The sequence below is a fragment of the Triticum urartu genome, chromosome 1A, assembly GCF_056163025.1.
Source record: "Triticum urartu cultivar PI428250 chromosome 1A, HENAU_Tu73, whole genome shotgun sequence".
Taxonomy (NCBI): domain Eukaryota; kingdom Viridiplantae; phylum Streptophyta; class Magnoliopsida; order Poales; family Poaceae; genus Triticum; species Triticum urartu.
The window spans coordinates 13,075,688-13,100,749 of NC_141873.1; the positions used below are offsets into that span (position 1 = coordinate 13,075,688).

At 44.2% G+C, this 25,062-nt stretch overlaps 1 protein-coding gene and 2 pseudogenes across 4 annotated transcripts; all 3 read left to right on the plus strand.

The window, feature by feature from the left end:
- Positions 1–2,399: 2,399 nt before the first annotated feature.
- Positions 2,400–4,400, plus strand: LOC125535689 (putative 12-oxophytodienoate reductase 5). Its single transcript, XM_048698783.2, has 3 exons — positions 2,400–2,569; positions 2,695–3,140; positions 3,556–4,400. The coding sequence occupies exons 1-3, from the start codon at positions 2,415–2,417 to the stop codon at positions 4,137–4,139; spliced, it is 1,185 nt and encodes a 394-aa protein (XP_048554740.2). The 5' UTR covers positions 2,400–2,414; the 3' UTR covers positions 4,140–4,400.
- Positions 4,401–12,305: 7,905 nt separating this feature from the next.
- On the plus strand, positions 12,306–16,433 carry LOC125542559 (G-type lectin S-receptor-like serine/threonine-protein kinase At2g19130 pseudogene; annotated as a pseudogene). Its single transcript, XR_015616695.1, has 2 exons — positions 12,306–12,486; positions 12,562–16,433. The product of XR_015616695.1 is annotated as a G-type lectin S-receptor-like serine/threonine-protein kinase At2g19130 pseudogene (transcript).
- Positions 16,434–16,549: 116 nt separating this feature from the next.
- Positions 16,550–24,238, plus strand: LOC125542534 (G-type lectin S-receptor-like serine/threonine-protein kinase At2g19130 pseudogene; annotated as a pseudogene). 2 transcript variants are annotated; one of them, XR_015616686.1, is made up of 3 exons: positions 16,550–16,687; positions 16,937–22,119; positions 22,711–24,238. The product of XR_015616686.1 is annotated as a G-type lectin S-receptor-like serine/threonine-protein kinase At2g19130 pseudogene, transcript variant X2 (transcript). The 2 variants fall into 2 exon arrangements; XR_015616685.1 differs by having other exon boundaries at positions 16,557–16,687; positions 16,928–22,119.
- Positions 24,239–25,062: the final 824 nt, after the last annotated feature.

Here is a 25,062-nt window from a genome sequence, read left to right on the forward strand (position 1 = left end):
TTAGCAAAAAGGGATTATGTGAACTGTTTCAGAATTGGGCGAATTTTGTGTTATTGAAAAAAAGGCAAGATTTGGGTGAGGTATCTAGGGCAGGCTGGTTTAGTCCTTGATTCCTCCATCGTCGGCAACCATACTGATGCTGCGCTGGCAGGGTCTCCGGCGGTAAGGTAAAACATCCTACAGCCAGGGGGTCCTCGGCGGTAGGATCGACGGCAGGGACCAACGGACGTTTACTAGCGCTGATGTGAATGAGTGGCCTACCGCCAGGAGCCTCGGCGGTAGGGACCCCGGCGGTAGGAAAAGGGGTCAGATTCCGATTTTTTTTTGAAACAAGCATCAGATCCGGCTAAACTCCGGGCAAAGGATTAAAACATCAAATGTGGCCTCCGCTGGTACTTCCGTATTGCGAAACTTATGACTAAAAGTAGCTAGCTTGCTTGCGGCATGCATGCATGGATCAATCATGAGCGCAACTCCTCCTCGTCTTGATCTTGCCAACTCCAACAAGCCAACGGCCACAGGAACAGGGCTCCAGGTTTCTAGAACAGCACAACACGTGTTAATCTCTACAAACCCTAAAAAAATTCTGTTATTTTTTGTTAATGTTCACAACACATGTGTCTATAATCCTTAAAAATTACAAATCCAGACTCAAAATACACAAGGAGATTTGGGATTATAGATACATGCTTGTTAGCATTTAAAAGAATCAAATATTGTTGAAACGTTTAAATTTGTGTATTTAAATATGAGAGCATGTTTTTTTAGAGAAAAACATGTTTGTTTTAGGATAATAGAATCCGCTAAGCTTTATCCTGTGCGGTGGGCCGGTGACCTTCATAGCCTGAGGCGGGCCCAAAGAATTCCCAGCACAGCATGCCCTGTCGTTCGTTGAAGGCCCGTTCGTGTCTCTCTTCTCCCATTCTTCTCCTCTCCAAAATTAAGGTGCTGAGACTTCAGTTGAGGCTTGTATTTGCTGGTCAAATTTCGTCTCGTCACACTTGGACTACATCACTATACTTTGCCATGTTCTACACCAGACTGTTGATTTTTCTTCTCTGTGTTTCTTACTTGCTTGTTTATGTGCTGCCATCCATGCAGCCAATATATTGAAGAGGAGGCAGCCTATTATTTTAGATATGATATTGATGCATGATTTGTTTCATTAGTCCTCAACTTGGAAATGCTACAGAGGAAAAGCTTCCCAGCTGAACTTTCAGTTGCTTGCTTTCTGATCTTGTGCAGGTTAATTTGAGCCCAAATACATGCATGCCTGCTTGCCGGCTCAAACAATGATCCTAGCTAATTTTCTAGAGAAATAGAAAGCTTTACATGTACACATGGGTCTAGAGTGTACTAGCATTATTCAAGCATGAGGAAGAAGTGGCGAATAATAGTTTCGCCTGAATAGTATTTTCTTGACATAGGTAACACACAATTTGCAAAATTTCGTCAAACAGTATTCCTGTCTGTGGTCACACTTCGGTAGGCAGCTTTTCTTGATCTTTTGTGTTGCTATCAGTTGAATTTTTACTTGTGTTATTCAATGAACCAAATATTTTTTGCGCGTTTTGTATGGTATCACAAATGCCAGGTGTCACTAAAATAAGGAAATATCCGTCCTTTTTTTTGACAGGGTTGGAAGATCTGCCCGGCAAGCTTGGTGGAAGCCTCGTGGTTCACTTGACCATAGTTGCAGATGGATGATTCCATCGAGCCACCTGATGGAAGCTTTATTGAAGGCTCTCCTTGTAGATAAGCTAACCCAGCACATACTCCCTCCGTAAAGATATATAAGAGCGTTTATATCACTAAAGTAGTGATCTAAACGATCTTATATTCTTTACCTCCAGCACCAGCACCCTCGTCATGTCGAGTGGCAGGACGACCCTGTGCATCATTCTAGTACCATTGGTAAACAGTGTGACTTGCCCCTTGGCAATCCTTGTCATCACGCCGTCCATGAGGGCATCAGCCCGCACGAAGTAAAATTGTGATGATCGTGGCTGCTGGCTGCAACCAGACATATGTTTCCGGGGAGGACTCGGCGTGACGTGCGAAAACAGTTTTGTGTTTGGGTCCTTGGCACCTATGAAACAAATGGCAATCTTTTTGGCCTAAACTGAGCAGTATTTCTAGAATGTGTTGCTAATTTTCACTGTTTAGGCTGCTACCTGCAGGAATTGAGAAGACCGCCGCTTGAAAAGAAAGAAAATGATGGAGAAAAGTCGGGCGCTTAAAATTCAAAAAAAAAGTCGGGCGCTTTTGTTGGTATGTGCCTTGCCTTTGCCAAGAGGAAATGAAAAGAGAAAAAAGAGAGATTAGATGCGGGAGAGACGTCGAAGCAGGACGATCGGGACGGCTCAATTAGCAGCCGGGAGAATATTATGTGACTGCACATCAATCATCTATAAATGGATGTCCTGTCAACTCACCACTCACTACCCCACACCACTCATGAGTCTTCTTCCTCCTCCGCCATTGATCAAGAAAAGCTTCAGCTATCAGCAATGGAGCCCATCCCTCTCCTCACGCCGTACAAGATGGGCCAGTTCGACCTCGCCCACAGGTACCTAAACCATCCGCTGAAAACGTCAGCCACATGTTGTACATGTTCGATCACTCATGGTCATGGATCATGCATGGCTGAAACGACGGCCGGCCGGCTACCATACTGATGCAACGATGCTGCAGGGTGGTTCTGGCGCCGCTGACGAGGCAGCGCTCCTATACGAACATGCCGCAGCCGCATGCCGCCGTGTACTACTCCCAGCGCGCCACCGCCGGCGGCCTGCTCATCGCCGAGGCCACAGTGGTCTCCGACACGGGGCGGGGCTACACCCACACCCCAGGGATCTGGACCGCGGAGCATGTCGAGGCGTGGAAGCCCATTGTCACCGCCGTGCATGCCAAGGGCGCGCTCTTCTTCTGCCAGATCTGGCACGTCGGCCGTGTGTCCACCTTCGAGCTGAAGCCCGGCGGGGCCGCGCCGCTGTCGAGCACGGAGAAGGGGGTCGGCCCGCAGATGACCTTCGACGGCCGGCTAGAGGAGTTCTCGCCGCCGAGGAGGCTGACGGTGGAAGAGATACCTGCCATCGTCGACGACTTCAGGAAGGCCGCCAGGAACGCCATCGACGCCGGTACGTACCACGTATATATGCTGTTGATATCGCCAACACGACAAGCATGTATGTTTTAGAAAAAAAAAAGTTTAAGTTCAGCTAAATTTTTCCTTTCTTTGGAAACTACTTCCCTGCATAAAAAGAATGATCTAAATGCTCTTGTATTTCTTTACAGATGGAGTAACTAACAAATTATTTAGTGAAGTAGAAATTGTATCATTAGATATTTTTCATAATCTATTTTGAAGATCTCAATTTGTACATTTATTTACTTTTGTTAGGTACAAATTACACATTTATATTTTTTAGAAAGTAGCCTTAGTATTTGCTAACATGTCTATATAAAATACTGCGGTGAAAGTTGGGTGCCGAAGATATCTAAAATGGCATGTATTCTAGATTGATAAAGCAATTCACTTCTTGGTTGTCGCAGGTTTTGACAGCGTGGAGATCCACGGTGCAAACGGGTACATCATTGAGCAGTTTCTGAAGGATAGTGTCAATGACCGCACCGACGAGTATGGTGGTAGTCTTGAGAACCGGTGTCGCTTCGCTCTTGAGGTGGTCGACGCTGTTGTGAAGGAGGTCGGTGGCCACCGTGTGGGAATCCGCCTCTCCCCTTTCGCCGACTACATGGACTGCCACGACTCTGACCCCCACTCTCTTGCGCTCTACATGTCTACAAAGCTCAACGACCACGACATCCTCTACATCCACATGATCGAGCCGAGGATGGCCATCGTGGATGGCCGGCAAGTGGTGCCGAAGCGGTTGCTGCCGTACAGAGAGGCGTTCAAAGGTACCTTCATCGCCAATGGTGGGTACGACCGTGAGGAAGGGGGCAAGGTGGTCGTTGAGGGGTACACTGACCTAGTGGCCTTTGGGAGACTATTCCTAGCGAACCCAGACCTGCCAAAGAGGTTTGAGGTTGGTGCGGATCTGAACAAGTATGATAGGATGACCTTCTACACCCGTGACCCCGTCATTGGCTATACCGACTACCCCTTCCTCGAATGATTTAGATGTAACTTCTCTTTCTTCGACGACGCAATTAATTGTGGTCATAATTAAATTTATGTGTAAGTGTTGTATTTTTTTTTAAGATCTCAGAGCTAGCGAGTAGCAGAATTGAGCAATCCCGGGACGGTGTGGCTGAGCCTGGGGCCAGCGCACGTAGAGGATAAAGATCTCAGAGGTAGTGTAAGTGTTGTATTTCGTCGAGCAATGAACTTTTGTATAGTGTAAGTGTTCAAGTTTTTTTTTATAGAAGCACCACTCTATCCTTCCCAAAATATAAGACTTGTTCAGGTCTGTAATCTTCGATAGTACACTATTTCAACTATGTTTTTCATTTAATAAAAATCAGTAAAAGGACATATTCCAGAAAAAGTCGTTTGCTAGACAATCATTTTTCGTAAGTCAGAGGGGGTCCTAGGTTGCACGAGCTCGAATCAAGCATGCATGCCATTATTAGTCTTTTATTTGAAAAACTAGCCTTATATTTTCAGTGCAAATTTGTAGTTACATGTATTTCCGTTTAAGTAACCAAAGAAAACAGTGTAGACCATACTGTTTATTGGAAAAAGGGTGGCACACTATTAGAAAAAAGCTTTATAGGTTAACTAAAAAAAGTGGCGGGCAGGATGAGGCACCCGCCACTACAAGTTTTTTTAACACAATACAGACGCAAACGCTTATATATACACGGATACACTCACCCCTATAAACACGCACACACACCCTACCCCTATGAGCACCTCCGAAAGACTGAGCCGGCATATCATCTTGAAATTTACAAAGTAATCGTAGGCACCTCTTAGTCGATGAGAACATCTCCTCACACTGAATGCGCATCGCCGAAAATTCTGAAATAAATCCAGAAATAAATGAGAGCACCAGGATTGGAACCCTGATGAGCTAAGGATATCACAGTCCCTCTAATTAACCATCCAACCACAGATTGGTTCGCCGCCACTGCAAGTTAGGAGAAGCAGCAGTGGCGGGTGACACAAACATGACCGCCCGAGCTATCGGTATACCAGCGGCGGGCGAAATACATTACCCCCCACGAAAAAGCACCGTTGAGCTTGGCTACTTTATGAACACTTGCTGTGGCGAGTGACTAGGCGTACCAGCCACTGATGTTATAGGCATCAGTGGCGGGCGGGCCATAGATGAATGTTTGGAACCGATTACTTTTTTATGCTGATATTAGCTATGGCAGGCATCCAATCGTGCCTGCCACACATAGGTTAGCTCTCGATTGTCCAAATTCAACTTGAAGATTGCCGCCCGCCATCCCAAATTAGCGGTGGCAGGTCATCTGGTGCGTCGGTCGCACGTATTGAGCACTATTTGCACGCGCGCGCCCCTCCCCTCCCTACCCCACTCTTACTCTCACTTTCACTCTCTCCCGCATCTCGCCCTCGTCGCGGCCCTCGCCCTCCACCGCGGTGCTGCGCACGAAGTCATCGCCGTCCGCTACCGCCATCGTCCTCGCCGTACTCGTCGCCGCCCTTGCCCTCGATCCGCCGTCCCCGCCGCCCTTGCCTTCGATCCGCCACCCATTCGCCCTCCGCTCCAGCAGGTATTACGTCGCCGTCCCCGCCTCTCTTTCCGGCAATCCTCGTCGCCACTTGCGGCCACGGCCACCACGCACACGGGTAACCATGGCAGCACGCCACGTTCGACTAGGGTTAGGGATATGGGTTTGATAGTTGAAGTTTTAGTTTTAGTTTCTAGCTAGTTTGATAGTTGTAGTTTCTAGTTGTATAGTTTAAGTTGTATAATTTACCATGATCGGTAGGAGTTTTTGGAAGGCGGTCGTTCCCTCCTTCATCTCCATGTTCCTTCTCAGGCTTATCTCCTAGACAGACTTCTTGGAAAGTGCTCCCCTGGATTTTCTCCCATTGCTCGATTATCTCCTCGGATTTGTTTATGAGGTTATGTTCCTACAACATAAAGGCTTGGGAAGCGGCAGTACACTTCTCATAATCTTTAATCAAAGGGGCATTATGGAGGTTGTTAGTAATACACCATTTATAACTACTCTCCATCAACACCATATATTTCAAGACCTCTTTATGTTGTAGAGAGAGCTCCTTCACCCTGTTCATCAGTTCTAATGTTCTGTAATAGAGCATTAGTCCTCAATAGCTGCAACAAGATCAAATATGTAGCATTCATGGTTATATGCAGCTACAACAGGGTTAGGGTGAAGTTTACAGCTAAAGCTCATATGGCAATTAGTCTTACAATGTTCACACGATGATGGATACGAAAATATACATTTAGCGTAATAATCCAATGCCTCCAATGTATCACCCATTTCAATAACTTTAAATGAATATCGTTATTGAGCATATATTGGTCCTCTTTCTTCGTTTTGTTTCCTTGTAGCCTTTCTAATTTCTGCATAAGATATCTCAAAACCAGACATTTTTTGGTTGTTAAATAGCAATGGACATAAATAAACTATATGCGAGCGGGTAGGTAATAACCAAGCGCTATACTCCCCATCAATAGTGCTATAAAATGCTTGATGGCTTGCAAGTGCAAAGGGATGTTGTAGAACTTTCATGATAAGTGAAATGTCGAACCCATAGGGAGCAAATATGAAAGAATTACAAACCCCACAACTATGCTATCACTTATGTTACGTACGCACCCAAACCGTAGTTTGGAAATAGCCTACTTTAGTAAGTTGCTAGGAACACAGATAAAAAGTATAGTGTTTACTAAACTATCAGAAAAAAGACAGAAAATTAAAAGGACTAAACTACGTGAAACGGTGTTTGAGTAGTAAACGTTCTCAAGGGAATTAGAGTCATCACCACAAGTATGATGCTCATAACACATGATAGCCATGGCTCTCTAATTATATCACTAAGCCACTTGTATATGATCTCGCTTGGGCGGAGCCATTAAAGTACGCATCCACACTCGGGTTACCGTGTACACTTGTGCCACCACCGTGCTTCCCCACTCTGGTTATCAGAACGATGATTAAGGGGAGTGAACTCCCCGTGGTCAGGACATTAAGTTCTAGGGTTCTCCAATAATCCCTATTGCAATGATCAGGGACGAAACGAGAATAGGACTGTCGTTACCTACCCTCCACAACTACTACCCTTCTCACCAACATAAATCACCTTAAGTCCATAAGTGGCTAATGTTGTGTGGGCGCCCTTCACAACACCACGAGACAAACAATGCAATACGTATAAAGAGAATATATGATCGCTTATTCAATAAAGTACCAATCATGCAAGGGTTCATCCAATTACTCAAGAACTAACAAAACTACTCAAACATCATAGTGGGAGAGAGCAATTTACAAGCCGACGTGAAGCCGATGGAGGAGGGGGCATGGCGGCACCGGTGTTGATGATGATGGTGTGCCCGCGGTTAAGACCGCTCCGACCCAAAGGTCGGTGCGCATGGTCGAGGCACCCCTTCTTCTTCATCTTCTCTTCTCTATGGAGGTGGTCTTGGAGCAACAATGGAGCGGGATGACGGCTGCGTGGATGAATGAATGTGGAGATAGCGGCGACTAGGGTTGATCGTGCTTATATGAAGGCCTCCCGGTATCTCATCCATTGATGTCGTCATCCAAGGGCTCAAGATGGGACTTATCTTCTCCCAATCCCTTCATTATGAGCCAAGGATCTCATGGGAACAATTCGGGACAAAATTGGCGCAGAACCCTTTCTGGAAGGGCTACTTTCGGAGCTTTGTACACTTCAAATGACTGCCCACTATAATCTCCTCCGGTAAAACGGTCGCCATTTCTTTATACAAACTCAAAATTTGACGTTCTTGGGCTCGTTGGATTCGTATGAACGATGCCAATACATTTCTGGTCTTAGATCTTGATTTAGAGCACTTTCGAAAAATGACTTTTTCTGACCTTCAAAATGGCTAACTCTGACCCTGGTTGACTGCGTATTGAACCCATCCTTGATCCTTTCATCGTGCTTAGTCCTAGGTTACTCCAATACACCTATGGACACAAGAAAAGAAAGGAAACTAATAAAAACATAATATATACACAAATGTGCAATGCTCACAGTGATAAGTGAAAAACGGGTAATCATGCATAATGGACATATATTTGGTTCAACGGGACATGATATATGAAGAGAACATGCAATAAATGAGCTCTTAAAATGCATAAAACATAGAGTCATCACCTTCCACCAAAGGAAATTTGATTCCCCCATAGTTTCCTGTGTGGATTTCATTTGGGTGTTTGGCCACCCTAAACGGAAGAGCTCACCTCGGAGCCAAGTGTTTGGCCACCCTAAATGGAAGAGCTCACCTCAAAGCCACATTACATTGTGGTGAAGTTCTGTGGTGGTGTTGGGAGTCTCCAATTAAGTTGTGGAGAGAGCCCCAACCTTGTTTGTAAAGGTTCGGTTGCCGCCTTCAAGGGCATCACTAGTGGAATCACGACATTTTGCATTGTGCGAGGGCGTGAGGAGAATAAAGTGGCCCTAGTGGCATCTTGGGGAGCATTGTGCCTCCACACCGCTTCAATGGAGATGTACTTTCCCCTAAAGAAAAGGAACTTCGATAACACATCCTCCTCTTCACCGACTCCACTTGTGATTATTTCTTACCTTAATTTGTGCAAGCTATTGTGTTGTATCCTTTGCTTGCTTGTGTTGCGATTGTTTGTTAGCATCATATAGATTCTTCACCTAGTTGCATATCTAGACAACCTATTTGTTGATAAACCTAATTTGCTTAGAAGAGCTAAAAATTGCTAGTTGCCTACCCCCCCCCCCCTCCAATCAACCATATCGATCCTTTAAGAAAGGATTGGTGGTGCCCGTCAAGGAGAGAAGCAGCTCAGGGCTGAGGTGAGCTCAGTTGGATTGATCCAACATATTAACCTAGTCAAATTGATTAGTTTCTATTGCGAACAGGTTACTTGTGTGCGAGGACATGTCAAATGGGTCCCTTGATGGCATCTGTTTAAGAAGAGCAATAATGTTGATGTTGATGTACTAGACTGGAACATAATATATCAGATAACCCCAGGAGTTGCCAGAGGGCTATCCTACTTGCATCAGAGTTGTTGCGAGTGCATCATACACTGCGATATTAAGCCACAGAACATACTTGTCGATGCGTCATTTATTCGTAAAGTTGCCGACTTTGGTCTATACCACGTTTGTGGGGAGGGATTTTAGCCGAATTCGGACTTCATTCATAGGAACTATATGTTATCTTGCCCCAGAGTGGCTTAGCGGAGTGGCGATCACACCGAAAGCCGATGTCTATAGCTCTAGCATGGTCCTGCTGGAAATTATATCATGAAGGAGGAATTCCTCACTTGAAACATCACATAACACTAACGACAACAGCACCGGTTACCAACATGATGAATATTTCCCCGTGCAAGCCATCAACAAGCTTCATGGTGAAGATGTGAAGATTTGGTGGATCCACAATTACACAACGACTTCTTCTTTCTTTTGCAGGAAAATATCCGATCTATTCATTTTCAATCATGGCAGTACAACGAACATCAAAAATAAAATTACCGAAAGGGTTTGCAAAGTTGCATGTTGGTGCATCCAAGATAGTCAATTTGACCACCCAATGATGGGTGAAGTGGTCCGGGTCCTCAAGGGTATACAGGAGATTGATATGCACCACTATGCCAAGACTCCTTGCGGCTCTAACAAAAAAAAAATCTGATGCTGCAACTCCTATGTATACGTAATAATGATTCGTACAGAGTAGTTCGCTTTGTTTCAGCATTTTTTTTAGAAGTTCTATTGTGGAGCAGAATGAATAAAGGAAGGAGGCGTGATTGTCAAATCATCCATTATTTACGTTTTTTAATTGTAAACAAGCATTGTAGCAAACTATGCCCGTGCTAGAAATGCTCTGTTGATGGGATAGTTGATATATGTATACTTGGTGCATTCATGGAGATGTGTCACTTGTAAGCTGCTTATTCATTACCACATCCAGAACTCAGGCAACTGGTAAAGCAAATGCTGCGTTAGGTCCTCAATAACAGAAGCCACTCGCCAATATTACATCAAGTAAATTCCATTTCCCTGGGAACGTATCTGGTGCACTAGGACAATTGGTGCTACCGGTGCACCGGACCCGTGCACACTAAAAAATGTTTGAAAAAAAATCAAAAAAAAAATTAGTGGATTGACACAATATCAATGTATATTGTCACAAAAATTCAAATCAAAATTTGAAACATTGCTCGAGATATAAAAATGAAAATTTTGACACAATATGCTAATGGGCCAAAACTGAAGCCCAACTTGTGTTATGTACTATTCAGTGTCAAATTTATTATTTTTATATCTCGAGCAATGTTTTGAATATTAATTTGAATTTTTGCGACAACATACATTGATGTCTAGTCAGTGCACTGTTTTTTGAAAAATTTCAAACATTTTTTAATATGCAACGGGGACTGGTGCACCGGTAGCACCAATTGTCCCAGTGCACCAGATACACCCCCATTTCCCTTTTTGTATCAATAAGGCAAATAGAAGCTAACAGGCTACTCCCTCCGATCCATATTAATTGTCGGTGATTTTTGTGAACTATTTATAAACCCAAGATATACTGTATTGTCTGAGATGGCCTATTGATAAACCTAGACATGCTTCATCAGAAAGTTTTTTGTGAACTCTATTGTCTATGAAAGAAACATGGTTGAAAGCTCAAAATTAGCAAATGTATACATTGTAGATAACAAAGGCAGATTGCGTACTTCAAGAAGTACTACTCCATACTTTCTAACAAAGACCTTTTTAATTAAATGTCTTTCTTGACATGTTTCATATGAGGGATATGCTAATGAGGCATAGGACAAATAAGATCGACTTAACTTTTATTTTGAAAAACCAGAAATGAAGCAAATGTGAGGGGACGCTGGATGTGAGTATTTCTTACTTTTTACTCCTTTACTAGCTTTCTTTGGTAAGGACTCCTTTGGTTCTATAGGATAGGAATACCATAGGAATAGTGAAGTAATAGAAAATAAGATGACATGTATCTTAATTCGTATAGGAAACGAAAATCTTATCTAACTGACGTTCCCCAGGGAGCAAATCCTGGCGAACACCCCCAAAGCCCTATGTTCTGAATCTAAGGGTGAAAGTTTTCTTTGAAAAATACACTAAAAAGAACAAAAAAAGAAACTGCGACGGCAGTTTTCAAAACTGCCACCCGAATACACATAAAATGCCTCCCTAGCCGGCGACCGTTTGCTAGCTAGCGGGGTCCATAGAAAAGGAGATAACAATTTTTTCTAGGATATAAATTTTTCCGTAGAACCCAGTTAAAAAAATTTCCATTGAAATGTGAAGGATATGAATCAAACCTACACGGGAATAGGAATCCATTCCTATTCAAATCAAAGGGCACAGAAGAAAATTTTCTTATAGGAATCTTATCCAACAGAATTCCTACAAAATTCCAGTAAACCAACAGAGGCTTAATTCTTGAGAAATTACTTTACACTAAAAAATCACATGTTTTTAAAACCTTTAAATTTAAATTTGTTTTTTGAAAGGTGGGAGCATAGGAAACAAAAATCTTATCTAGCCGACGTTCCCCATGGAGCAATTCCTGGCGAACACCCCCAGAGCCGTACGATCTGAATCTAATCCAAGGCTGGCAGTTTTCTATGAAAAACACTAAAAAGAACAAAAAAAAGGAACTGCCATGACAGTTTTCAAAACTGCCACCCCAATACACATAAAATGCCACCCTAGCGGGCGACCGTTCTCCAGCAAGCAGGGTCCATAGAAAAAGAGATAACAATTTGTTCATAGGATAGAATTTTTTCATAGATCCATTGAAATGTGAAGGATATGAATCAAACCTACATAGGAATAAGAATCCATTTCTATACAAATCAGAAAGCATAGAAGAAAATTTTCTTATAGGAACCTTATCCTACAGAATTCATACAAAATCCTGGTAAACCAACGGATGCTTATAATTATTTAGGGAGTTACTTCACAATTAAAAATCAAATGTTTTTAAAACATCTAAAATTGTTTTTTGAAAGGTGGGAGCATAGGATTTGTGGTCATGAGCGGTGGGCCGGTGTCCACATGCAGTCGCTGAGGTGGTGGGCCCACGGCAGGCCCGGCCCAGCAGGCGACGCCCCGTTCCCCTCTCTCTCGTCTTCTCCCACCCCTCCGCCGTCGGTCGCTCGCCTCCCAGCCTCGCCGCGGCGGCCGGAGAGAGCGCACCAGCGACCGATGTTGGATATGCAGGCGGGCGTCGTGCACCTCACCTCACCTCACCTCTACGACGACCCCGACCGGCCGCCTCCGCCCGACCCTCCTCGACCCCCACTTGGACGCCGGTAAAAGCTCGAGCGCCTCGTCGACCACTTTCTCCCTCGCAGCTTCGCCGACTCATCTGTGTGCGTGAGGTGCAGGCAGGAAGCGGCGCAGTCGCCGGAGGTGAAGAAGCTCGTCCACCTCTAGCTCCTCCACTACGCCGACAAGTGAAGTAAGCCGCCTCATCTTGAATCTTGGTCAACTAGTTTTCTTTCTTTCTCTAGTTGACATGTGCTACAACAAGGATGCAATTTCTTCTGTAAGTAACAGTAGTAATTAGTTGGTCATGCTGTAGAAATTTCCTCGCTATTGCAGCGGTCACTGCCTAATCTGCTGCTTCAGGCTCGATCCGTACGGTCATGCTACTGCATAACTCTGAATCTTGGTCAACTAGTTGGATTTCGAATAGCATAATTACTTTCTGCAGTTGACATATAGAAATTTGGTCGCTACTGCCACGGGCGATGAAATGATCCCCTTAACATCTTTAGTTGCGTTCCTAGACCATTGAAGCAAATATTGTGGGCTGGTTAGTAAAATGATTTTTAAAAGTTGTATCTGAAGACAACCCTTGAATATGTCAATACCATGATCATTCAGGCTATTGCCTTGCTGGTTGACCTTTTTTACAGTTAGTATTGCTTGTACTCTGTTTCTTCATATCAATGAAAGATAGACAAAACTTTTTCGTATTCGCGAAATAAAAAGAGCTCACTGTCATAGTGAAAGATACCTAAAATGTCATTTTCCTGTTAAGCTTGGTGGAAAACTCATGATTGACTTGAGCATGGCCCACAGCAGCCTTTGTGGAAGCCTCATGGTTGACCTGACCAAATTCCATGGCCACGTAGTGGAAGCCTCAGGACTGACTTGGACGCTTGGTGGAAAGCATCACTCAAAGTCCTCCTTGGTGTGCGCTGCCGACTAGCACGCAGTTTTCATGGTATACTGCCTGCCTTGTATTATGCAGAGAGGTAGTGGCCCCAATCTGAATTGGGCCACTGCTGTCCTAGTCTAAATTTGGTTGCTCCCAAATGGATCGTAGTGACATTCCGCATATTCCAAATTTGGTTGGTCCCAGTCTACATATACATCCTCTTCTTCCTTTGAATAGCAGAGCAGAGCAGAGCACATTCACATTCACACTCTTCGAATTGGGCCACTGCTGTCCTAATCTGAATTTGGTTGGTCCCAAATGGATCGTTGTGACATTACGCGTGAGACACTCAGTTGCTCCCTGTTCCAGTCTATATATACATTCTTTTCTTCCTTCTTCGAATAGCGGAGCAGAGCAGAGCAGAGCACGTTCACACTCTTACCCATGCCTCTCCTCTACATATTAGCTCTTGGGCTTCTCCTCTTACACACCCCTTGCTGCTCCTTGTCTGCACCTGCTGGTGATACCCTCACTGAAGGCCAAGTGCTTGCCGTCGGCGACAAGCTCGTCTCAACGAACGGCAAGTTCGCGCTCGGCTTCTTCCAGCCTGCAACGACCACCATCAGTAAGTCTCAGAATGCCACCAGCTCCAGCTCCAGCTGGTACCTTGGCATATGGTTCAATAAGATCCCGGTTTTTACTGTTGTGTGGGTTGCTAATCGGGAGGAGCCCATCGCCCATTCCAACATCAACTCAACAAAGCTCAAGTTCTCAAGTGATGGCAATCTGGTCATTGTCACAAACCGTGCTGATGCCATCACTGAATCCCTTGTTTGGTCCACTCATATTGTCAATAGGACACAAGCCAGTAGCATAAACACCACCACCTCCAATGCCGTTGTTCTCTTGAACAGTGGAAACCTTGCCCTACTCACAAATAGCAAAGTGATGTTGTGGCAGAGCTTCGACTACCCAACAGATATCGCACTTGCTGGCGCCAAGCTTGGCTGGAACAAGGTCACTGGTTTCAGTCGCAAGTTCATATCAAAGAAGAGCCTCATTGATATGGGTCTCGGCTCATACAGCCTAGAACTAGACACCAGCGGCGTCGCCGTCCTCAAGCGCCGCAACAATCCCTCTGTAGTCTATTGGCATTGGGCATCCTCCAAAACATCATCACTGAGTGTTTTACCAACACTAAAGACAATTATAGATTTGGATCCACGCACCAAAGGCTTGATGAACCCAATATATGTCGACAACGAGCAAGAGGAGTACTACATGTACACATCACCGGAGGAATCATCGTCTTCCCTGTTTGTCTCACTAGACATCTCTGGTCAGGTCAAGCTGAATGTTTGGTCGCAAGCCGACCAGTCTTGGCAAACCATATGTGCTGAGCCTGCCGATGCCTGCACTCCAGCTGCTACCTGCGGACCTTTCACAGTCTGCAATGGCAATGCACAGCCATCCTGTGACTGTATGGAGAGCTTCTCTCAGAAGTTACCACAGGATTGGGAGTTTGAGGATCGAACAGGAGGCTGCATCAGAAACACACCTTTGCATTGCAGCACTAGTGGTAACAACAAAAACATGACAAGTTCAACAGACATATTCCACCCCATTTCTCAAGTTGTGTTACCCTACAACCCACAAAGCATAGATGTTGCTACCACTCAGAGCAAATGCGAAGAAGCTTGTCTCAGTTCCTGCTCCTGCACTGCTTATTCCTATAACAATAGCAGATGCTCTGTCTGGCATGGTGAATTGCTCAGTGTAAATCTGAATGATGGCATTGACAATAATTCTAAAGATGCCCTTTACCTCCGTCTTGCCGCGGCTGCAAAGTTTGAAAAGAAGAAGAATCAAACAAACATAAGAGTTGTAACTGCTGCAAGCATTATTGGTTTTGGATTATTGTTAATGCTCGTGCTGCTGTTACTGATTTGGAAGAACAAATTCAAACCATTATACAACAATCAAGGTACTGGTGGTGGGATAATAGCCTTTAGATACACTGATTTAGTTCGTGCTACTAAAAACTTCTCAGAGAAACTGGGAGGAGGTGGTTTTGGTTCTGTATACAAAGGAGTCTTAAGCGACTCGACTAGTATAGCAGTGAAAAGGCTTGATGGTGCCCGTCAAGGAGAGAAGCAATTCAGGGCTGAGGTGAGCTCAATTGGACTGATCCAGCATATTAACATAGTAAAATTGATCGGTTTCTGCTGCGAAGGTGATCACAGGTTACTTGTGTATGAACACATGTTAAATGGTTCTCTTGATGGTCATCTATTTGGGAAGAGCAACGCTGCTGTTGCTGTCCTAAATTGGAACACCAGATATCAAATAACCCTAGGAGTTGCCAAAGGATTGTCCTACTTGCATCAGGGTTGTCACAAATGCATCATACATTGCGACATTAAGCCAGGAAACATACTTGTGGATCCATCTTTTGTTCCTAAAATTGCAGACTTTGGGTTGGCAGCGTTTGTGGGAAGGGATTTTAGCCGAGTTCTGACTACGTTCAGAGGAACTGCTGGTTATCTTGCCCCAGAGTGGCTTAGCGGAGTTGCAATCACACCGAAAATTGACGTTTACGGCTTTGGCATGGTACTTCTGGAAATCATTTCAGGAAGGAGGAATTCCTCACTTGAAACATCATACAACACTAGTGGCAGTAGTAGTTACCAGAATGTTGAATATTTCCCTGTGCAAGCCATCAGCAAGCTTCACAGCGGAGATGTGAAGAGGTTGGTGGATCCACAATTGCATGGGGATTTCAATTTGGAAGAGGCTGAAAGAGTTTGCAAAGTTGCATGCTGGTGCATCCAAGATAATGAGTTTGATCGGCCGCCTATGGTTGAAGTGGTCCGGGTTCTTGAGGGTCTGCAAAAGATTGATATGCCCCCGATGCCAAGACTACTTGCAGCTCTAATGGTCTAACGGAACTGTCTGAATCTGCAACTTCAATGTAATATAATAATTCATAAAGTGTTTCGCATGCAATCAATGTTATTCATCTTTGTTTCAGCACATTCTTGGAAACTGTAATGTTGAGTGGAAGGAATAAAGCAAGCTTGCAGTTGCTAAATCTTCTATTATTTGCGTTTTTGTGATAAGCAAGCATTGCAGCAAAATATGGCAGAACTAGAAATATGCATATGTTTTGTTGTTGGGATAGTTCGATAGCCTGGTCATGCCTCATGCTCCCTCGATGGCGGGGCCTCTTCATGCACGACGTCAGCAGCCTGGACCCACAGTACCGGTGTGGCTGTCTGGCAAGGAAACATGCTCAGACGAATGATAAAATGAATCCAGCCTTGAAGATGGCCAAAGATGACATGAAGGTATGTAATGTGTTGACTATTACTACATATAAATGCACTTGTTCTGTGTTGATTTTTCTCCTATCACCATCTTCTCTTGAGGATATTATTGCCTTTCTTGGAGATTATAATGATGATAGAATTCTTATTTCATAATATTCACCATATTATATAGTAATGCAATGCATTCTTTCTTTCCTTGAATTATTTTTCTCAGAAGTAACTTGGCTAACAATGTCATTTTTATATGCTGCAACCTAGAAGAAACAGCCACCAGTGGACGGGAATTCGTCACATAAAGTGCTCTGTCTCCTTGAGTCCATGCTGACAAAGCAATGCAGAAGCATCCCTCCTACTGTAATAACTACATCTGGGCTTTTAAACATCCTAAATTTTACAAATTTGGTAAAGGATTCTCTACCAGCAGCAAAGAACTGTTTCTCTTTCGATTGCCCCTTTTTTTTTTCTGCCTTTCTACTGTTTGCAAATGTCCTGATGTATTTATGTGCTGTGTTTTGGCATCTGGAACGAAGCATGAAGCATAAGCTTCTCAAGGTACTGCATTGCACTGTGCTTACACACTCATACTAAATTGCTGAGAAAAAGCTGCAGAAATTCATCCTCAATAAAAACCTTTACGTGATAATTCAGGTGTTCTTTTTAGACCTGGGATTGGAACTTCGAAACTTCTGTTTACAGTGCAGGTCAAACTGTATCTAATCAGGAAAATGCATAAGCTGTATAATCACCTGGTATTTTCAAATGTCTGTCTGATTCCTATATAGTCCTGGATAAGCCAATTCATACTGTAAAGATGGTCGAATCTCGGGCTCTCCGTCTAACGAGTTGCTTCTGGCACTGAGTGTTCATGCCAGACATGCCAGCGGCTGTACGACGGCCTCCCTGCCTCTGGTTTCTGGTTCTACAAGTTGAGCAATGGCTGGTGGTGGTGGTGAGCTCTCTCTTCCCCTGCCCCCACCCCGCTCTTCCGAAATTGCATTTTCCACCATTGCAGGTCCAACTTGCGTAGACTTGTTATGAGCACTATAGCTTAAAGTAAAAGCTTCCACAAGGCTTGCGGGTCAGAATTAATCTCTTCTTCACTCACACTTGGGGACATTACATTGCATTTTGCCATGCTTCCATATTTCCTGTTCTGACAGTAGAGGTGGCAGCCTGTTCTATGGGTGCTCTGCTTTCAGATATATTGATATATTGATGTTGCGGATTTTGCCGAGTGAGGAGTTGAGTTTATCCAAGTAATCCTTGATCGATGGCTCTCGGGTAGCGGCTTGTAAATTGCGAGTCTTCGTGACGCAGGCTCCGTTCTCTTCCCCTCTGCAGGTTAACTTGAGCCCAAATACATGCATGCGTGCTTGCCGACTCACACCATGATCCTAGCTAATTTTCTAGAGAAATAGAAAGCTTTACATGTACACATGGGTGTAGAGTGTACTAGTATTATTCAAGCATGAGGAAGAAGTGGCGAATAGTAGTTTCGCATGAATTGTATTTTCTTGACATAGGTTACACGTTTACAAAATTTCGTCAAACAATATTCCTGTCTTTCTGTGGTCACACTTCTGTACGCAACTTTTCTTGGTATTTTGTGTTGCTATCAGTTGAATTTTCACCTGTGGTTCCATCCAGCCACTTGATGGAAGCTTCATTGAAGGTTCTCCTTGTAGACAAGCTAACCCAGTACATACTTTTTATCGTAATACTTCCTTGTATTATGTACATATAGAGATAGCACTAAGTGGGTGTACATCAACCTAGTTCAAGTTGCAGCCAAAGTCTGAATTGAATGGGTCCAAAATGGACTGTGGTGACTTTTCTGGACAGTCAGCAGAACATACTTGTTCAGCTCAACCTCTTCCATTCTATCTTATATATACAGCATCTTCTTCCTTCTCCAAATATCATAGCAGAGCAGCAATGTTCTCCATGCCTCCGCTCTACATATTATCACTCGGGCTTCTCCTCTTCCACACTACTCCTTGGTGTTCCTCCTTTGCAGCCGCATACAATGATACTCTCATGGAAGGCCAAGTGCTCGCTGTCGGGGGCAAGCTCTTCTCGAGAAACAGCAAGTTCGCGCTCGGCTTCTTCCAGTTCCAGCCAGCAAGCACCATCAGTAAGTCGTCTCAGAACACCGCATCTCCCAGCCCTAGCTTGTGGTACCTTGGCATATGGTTCAATAAGATCCCAGTTTGCACTTCTGTATGGGTTGCTAATAGGGATCAGCCCATCACTGACCCCATCATCAACCAAACACGGTTCAAGATATCAAGTGATGGCAATCTTGTCATTGTAAACCATGCCGCCAACAATGAATCCATTGTTTGGTCAACCCGCGTTGTAAATAATAGGACACACCTCAGCAGAAACTACACTAGTACTGCCGTTCTCTTGAACAGTGGAAACCTTGCCCTCAAAGAGAGCCCATCATCCGGCCTACCGGTGTGGCAGAGCTTCGACTACCCAACAGATGTTATACTTCCTGGTGCAAAGTTTGGCCGGAACAAGGTCACTGGTTTCAGTCACCAGGCCATCTCAAAGAAGAGCCTCATTGATCCGGGTCCTGGCTCATACAGCTATGAACTAGAACAGACCAAGGGGCTCGTCCTCAAGCGTCTCAATCCCTTGGTAGAATATTGGCTTTATGCATCCTCCACAAAATCATCGTTCAATCTTGTACCAATGCTCAAGGCAGTGCTAGATATGGATCCACGCACCAAAGGTTTGATGAACCCAACATATGTTAATAACGACCAAGAGGAGTACTACATGTACACTTCACTTGATGAGTCGTCTTCCTTTTTTATCTCACTAGACATCTCTGGTCAGGAAAAGCTGAATCTTTGGTCGCAAGCTAATCAATCTTGGCAAACCATATATGCCTCACCTAACAATCCCTGCATTCCTCCCGCTACTTGTGGACCTTACACGGTCTGCAATGGCAATGCACAGCTATCCTGTGACTGTATGAAGAGCTTCTCTCAGCAATCACCGCAAGATTGGGAGTTTGAGGACCGAACAGGAGGATGCATCAGAGATACACCATTACATTGCACTAGTGACAGAAACATCACAAGTTCAACAGACATGTTCCACCCAATTGCTCAAGTTACATTGCCCTACAACCCGCAGAGCATAGTCGTTGCTTCTACTCAGATCAAATGTGAAGAAGCTTGTCTCAGTTCCTGCTCCTGCACTGCTTACTCCTATAAGAATAACAGATGCTATGTCTGGAATGGGGAATTGCTTAGCGTAAATCTGAACAACGGCATTGATATCACTTCTGAAGATGTTCTTTACCTCCGTCTTTCTGCCAAAGATTTCTTGCCAAGTTTGAGAAAAAACAAAATAAAACCAAATGTTGGAGTTGTTACTGTCACAAGCATTGTTGGGTTTGGGCTACTCATGCTCCTGTTGTTGCTGTTACTGGATTGGAGGAACAAATTCATGTGGTGTGGTTTGCTGCCATTATACTATGACACTCAAGGTAGTGCTGGCGGGATTATAGCCTTCAAATATACTGATTTAGTTAGTGCTACTAAAAACTTCTCTGAAAAGATAGGTGTCGGAAGTTTTGGTTCAGTATACAAGGGGGTGTTAAGTGACTCGAAGACTATTGTAGCAGTGAAAAGGCTTGATGGGGCCCGTCAAGGAGAGAAGCAATTCAGGGCAGAGGTGAGCTCAGTTGGACTTATCCAACACATAAACCTAGTCAAATTGATTGGTTTCTGCTGTGAAGGTGATCACAGATTACTTGTGTATGAACACATGTTAAATGGGTCTCTTGATGGTCATCTATTTAAGAAGAGCAATGCAAATGCTGTCGTCCTGAATTGGAACATCAGATATCAGATATCCCTAGGAGTTGCTAGAGGACTGTCCTACTTGCATCATCGTTGTCATGAGAGCATCATACACTGCGATATTAAGCCAGAGAACATACTTGTGGATGCATCATTTATTCCTAAAGTTGCAGACTTTGGGCTGGCAGCATTTGTGGGAAGGGATTTTAGCCGAATTCTGACTTCATTCAGAGGAACTGCAGGTTATCTTGCCCCAGAGTGGCTTAGCGGAGTGGCAATCACACCGAAAGTCGACGTCTACGGCTTCGGCATGGTACTGCTGGAAATAATATCAGGAAGGAGGAATTCCTCACCTCAAACATCACACAATACTAGGAGTAGCAGCAGTTACCAACATGATGAATATTTCCCTGTGCAAGCCATCAGCAAGCTTCATGGTGGAGATGTGAAGAGTATAGTGGATCCACGTTTACATGGTGGCTTCAATTTGGAAGAGGCTGAAAGGGTTTGCAAAGTTGCATGTTGGTGCATCCAAGATAATGAGGTTGATCGGCCAACGATGGGTGAAGTGGTCCGGGTCCTCGAGGGTCTACAGGAGATCGATATGCCCCCTATGCCAAGACTCCTTGCAGCTCTAACAGAACAATCCGATGCTGCAACTTCAGTGTACTCCCTCTGATCCAATTTGGTTGTCGTTCAAACGGATGTATATAGCACTGAAATACGTCGAGATACATCTGTTTCAGCAACAACTAATATTTATCAGAGGGAGTAATAAACTTAATTCATAGAGAGTAGGCCGCTTTGTCTCAGCAAAAAAAATAAAAATTGAGGTTCTATTGTTGAGGAGAAGGAATAAAGGAAGCAAGCACTGAGCAAAATATGGCCATACTATAGTTGTGTCACTTGTAAGCTGGGATAGTTGATATATGTATTTATACTTGCGGCATTCATAGAGATGTGTCACTTGTAAGCTGCTTCTTCATTACTTTGATGGTAAACTTGGACAACAAGGAGTTAACACAACCAACAGGAACAAAGAGATGCATGTTCTCAGACAACTTGTAAAGGAAATACTGCACTATGTTCTCAAGAGCAGAAGCCACTCGCCAATATTACATCAGGTAAATTCTATTTCCTTTTTATATCAACAAGGCCGACAATGACAAAAAGCTACTCCCTCATCCAAAAAAAGTGTCGTGGATTTAGTTTAGCTTTAGTTCAAATTTGAACTAAAGTCATGAAGCTTTTTTTGGATAAGAGTGAGTATTACATTTCTTTAGGCCTTTCTCTACATGGCGAGTACTCAATTAACCATAGTTACTAGTACCAGTCATCTGAGCATTGCCTGCCTTAACCAAGCCCCTGAGACGAGCAGTGAGATACCATCATGACAGCCGGCCACAGCTCTAGTGTGTGTTCGTTGCAGGAAAAGAAATAAAAATGGAGCGACGCGCACCACACCTCACATCTACGACGACCCCGACCCTCCTCGACCCCCGCTTCAACGCCCGGCAAGCTCGAGCGCCTCATCAATCACTTCCTCCCCCGCAGGCGCAGGTGGGCAGCAGTGCAGTCGCCGGAGATGTAGAAGCCCGTCCACCTCTAGCTCCCCCACTACGCCGACAAGTGAGCCGCCTCGTCTGCATTTCTTCCTACTGCACTTGATTAGTCGAACCACATCAGACTAGTTACTGCTGCTTCAGGCTTGATTCATACTGTCATGCTACTGCACAACCCTGAATCTGGGTCAACTAGTTTTATTTTGAGGAATGCTATATTTTTCTGTAGTTGACATGTGCTACAAGGATGCAATTTCTGCAAGTAACAGCAAGGGCTCTTTTGATTCAAAGGATTTTCATAGAAATTTTTAAGGATTAGAAATTTCCTCGCTGTTGGAAGTGATAGTAGAAATTTCCTCGCTATTGCAGCGGTCGCCAAAACGAAGCTCTCTTTTCCGCTAACATTTTCCACAAGGATCATATCAGACGTAATCCCGTTAGTGACGGCTTGGGCCTTATGCGCAATGGTCGGTATCGGATTGCGCATTGTCGCCCCACTTGTATTAGTGGCTGTAAAGGAATGTGACAGGGAGGGATCCATCAGCCACAATGTGGTCATATGCTCTGCTACTTGCTTCCAGAAGAAAACACAGCGCTTCTTATTTTGCAGTTATCATTAACACCATATGCATCTGAAGCCTTCTAAATGTTATTGCAGATGTGGACTGACCCCCTCCAGAGTAATGGGAGCTGCCGCTGTTGCATTTTAGTCAATTTGTACCTCGTGATGGGGTGCCGGCTTCATGCGCCGGAGTTCCAACCGATGCTGTCACGGCTCTGCCTCCAGATCAGCTCGGCAATAAAACCAGGCACCATTGTCCCCGTTCATTTCAGTTGCCACTGTCCTCAACCAGTACACCTCCTGCACCAGCCGTAGGTAAAACAGTTCTGTTCTTTTATGTTGTTGCTCTAAGTCTCTAACAACGTGCAGGCTGTGCTGGTATGAAGACCGATGGTAGGTTAAGGACAGCCTTGTGTGCTGCCATTTGCACTATTCTGCCAGCCTGCGACGGCCCCAAAGCTTGTCTAGGTATAAGTTGAATTTCAGTACTGAAGATGTGCGTCTGATATTGGCACTAGGACCACTCCCTTTTTGTTAATTTGTCTCTTCTTTTCAAGTTTGCCTACTTTAGCTTACGACATCTCTCGTATTTCTGTCTCTGTTGCACCTTTTCAGTGTTGGTCTTTTGTATTTATATGCCTTGAATTTGCATTTGTAGTACTCGATCATCAAAGCAAACATTTCTGGGTTGGAACTAAAATGAGTTTTTTTTAATTGTATTCGAAGAAAACCCTTGAATATGTTAGGTGTATATATTTTAGTTTATGTCAATAGCATGATCATTCAGTCCATTTGCTTGTTGTCTGACCTTTTGACAATAGTATGCCATGAGGGGTATGGTTAGCACTTCCCAGGGCTCGCTAACATATTGGAAGACTCCAAAAAATACAGCTTTCCAGGAAAGCTTGGTGGAAGCCCCATGGTCGACTTAAGATGACCCACAACAGCTTTTGTGGAAGCCTCATGGTTGACTTGAAAATACTCCATGGCCGCTTAGTGCATGCATTATTTACTGACTTGACCTAGGTCCATGGTCACTTAGTGGAAGCATCATGACTGACTTAACCTAGGTAACACTTCAGCTTACAACATTTGTCGTATTCCTGTCTGCGGTAACACTTTTTAAGTGTTGGTCTTTTGTATGGATATCCCCTGATTTGCATTTGTAGTATTTGACCATCAAAGCAAATATTTCTGGGTTGGTCAGTAAAATGATTTAAAAAATATATATTAGAAGATAACCCTTGAATATGTGAGATGCGTTTTCTGGTTTAGGTCAATGGCATGATCATTCAGGCCATTGCCTTGTTGGCTGGCCTTTTGACAATTAGCATGCTGTGAGGGGTATGGTTAGCACTTCCGAGAGCTCACTAACATAGTGGAGGATTACAAGAATACAGCTTTCCTGGTGGAAGCCCCATGATTGACTTGACGATAGCCCACGGCAGCTTTTGTGGGACCGTCATGCTTGACTTGAACAGAGTCCATAGTAGCATCATGACTGAGTTGACCTAGGTGCATGGCCACTCGGTGGAAAGCATCATTCAAAGTCCTCCTTGGTGTGCTAGGGAGCTCGTAAATCCTGCCGATTAGCAAGTACTCCCTCTATAAACTAATATAAGAGCGTTTAGATCACTATTTTAGTATTCTAAACGCTCTTATATTAGTTTACGGAGGGAGTAGTTTTCATGATAACAGTGCCTGCCTTGTATTGTATAGAGAGGTAGTGGTCGCTACTGCTGTCCTAATCTGAATTTTCTTAGTCCCAAATGGATCACAGTGACATTCCGCGTGAGACACTCAGCTGAATAGCAGAGAAGAGCAGAGCACATTCCAGTCCATATATACATCATTTTCTTCCTTGTTTGAAAACATTGACGATCTTCTCCATGCCTCCCCTCTACATATTATTACTTGGGCTTCTCCTCTTGCCCACTCCTTGCTGCTCCTCATCTGCACCTACAAATGATAATCTCATGGTGGGGCGAGCACTCACTGTCCTGTCAGAGATAAACTTGTCTAAAGAAATGGCAAGTTCACGCTCGGTTTCTTCGAGCCAACAGTAAGCACCATCAGTAAGTCGTCCCAGAACAGCTGGTACCTTGGCATATGATTCAATAGGATCCCAGTTTTCACTACTGTGTGGGTTGCTAATAGGGAGAAGCCCATTGCCCACCCTAACATCAACTCAACACAGCTCAAGATCTCATGTGACGGCAATCTTGTAATTGTCGTAAACCATGCTGATGCTGGCTCTGAATCCCTTGTTTGGTCCACTCACATCGCCAATAGGGCACAAACCAGCAGCACAAACACCACCACTAGTGCTGCTGTTCTCTTGAACAGTGGAAACCTTGGCCTCAAAGTCATAGATAGCCCATCATCTGACCTACTGTTGTGGCAGAGCTTCGACTACCCAGCAGATGTTGTGCTTCCTAGCGCCAAGCT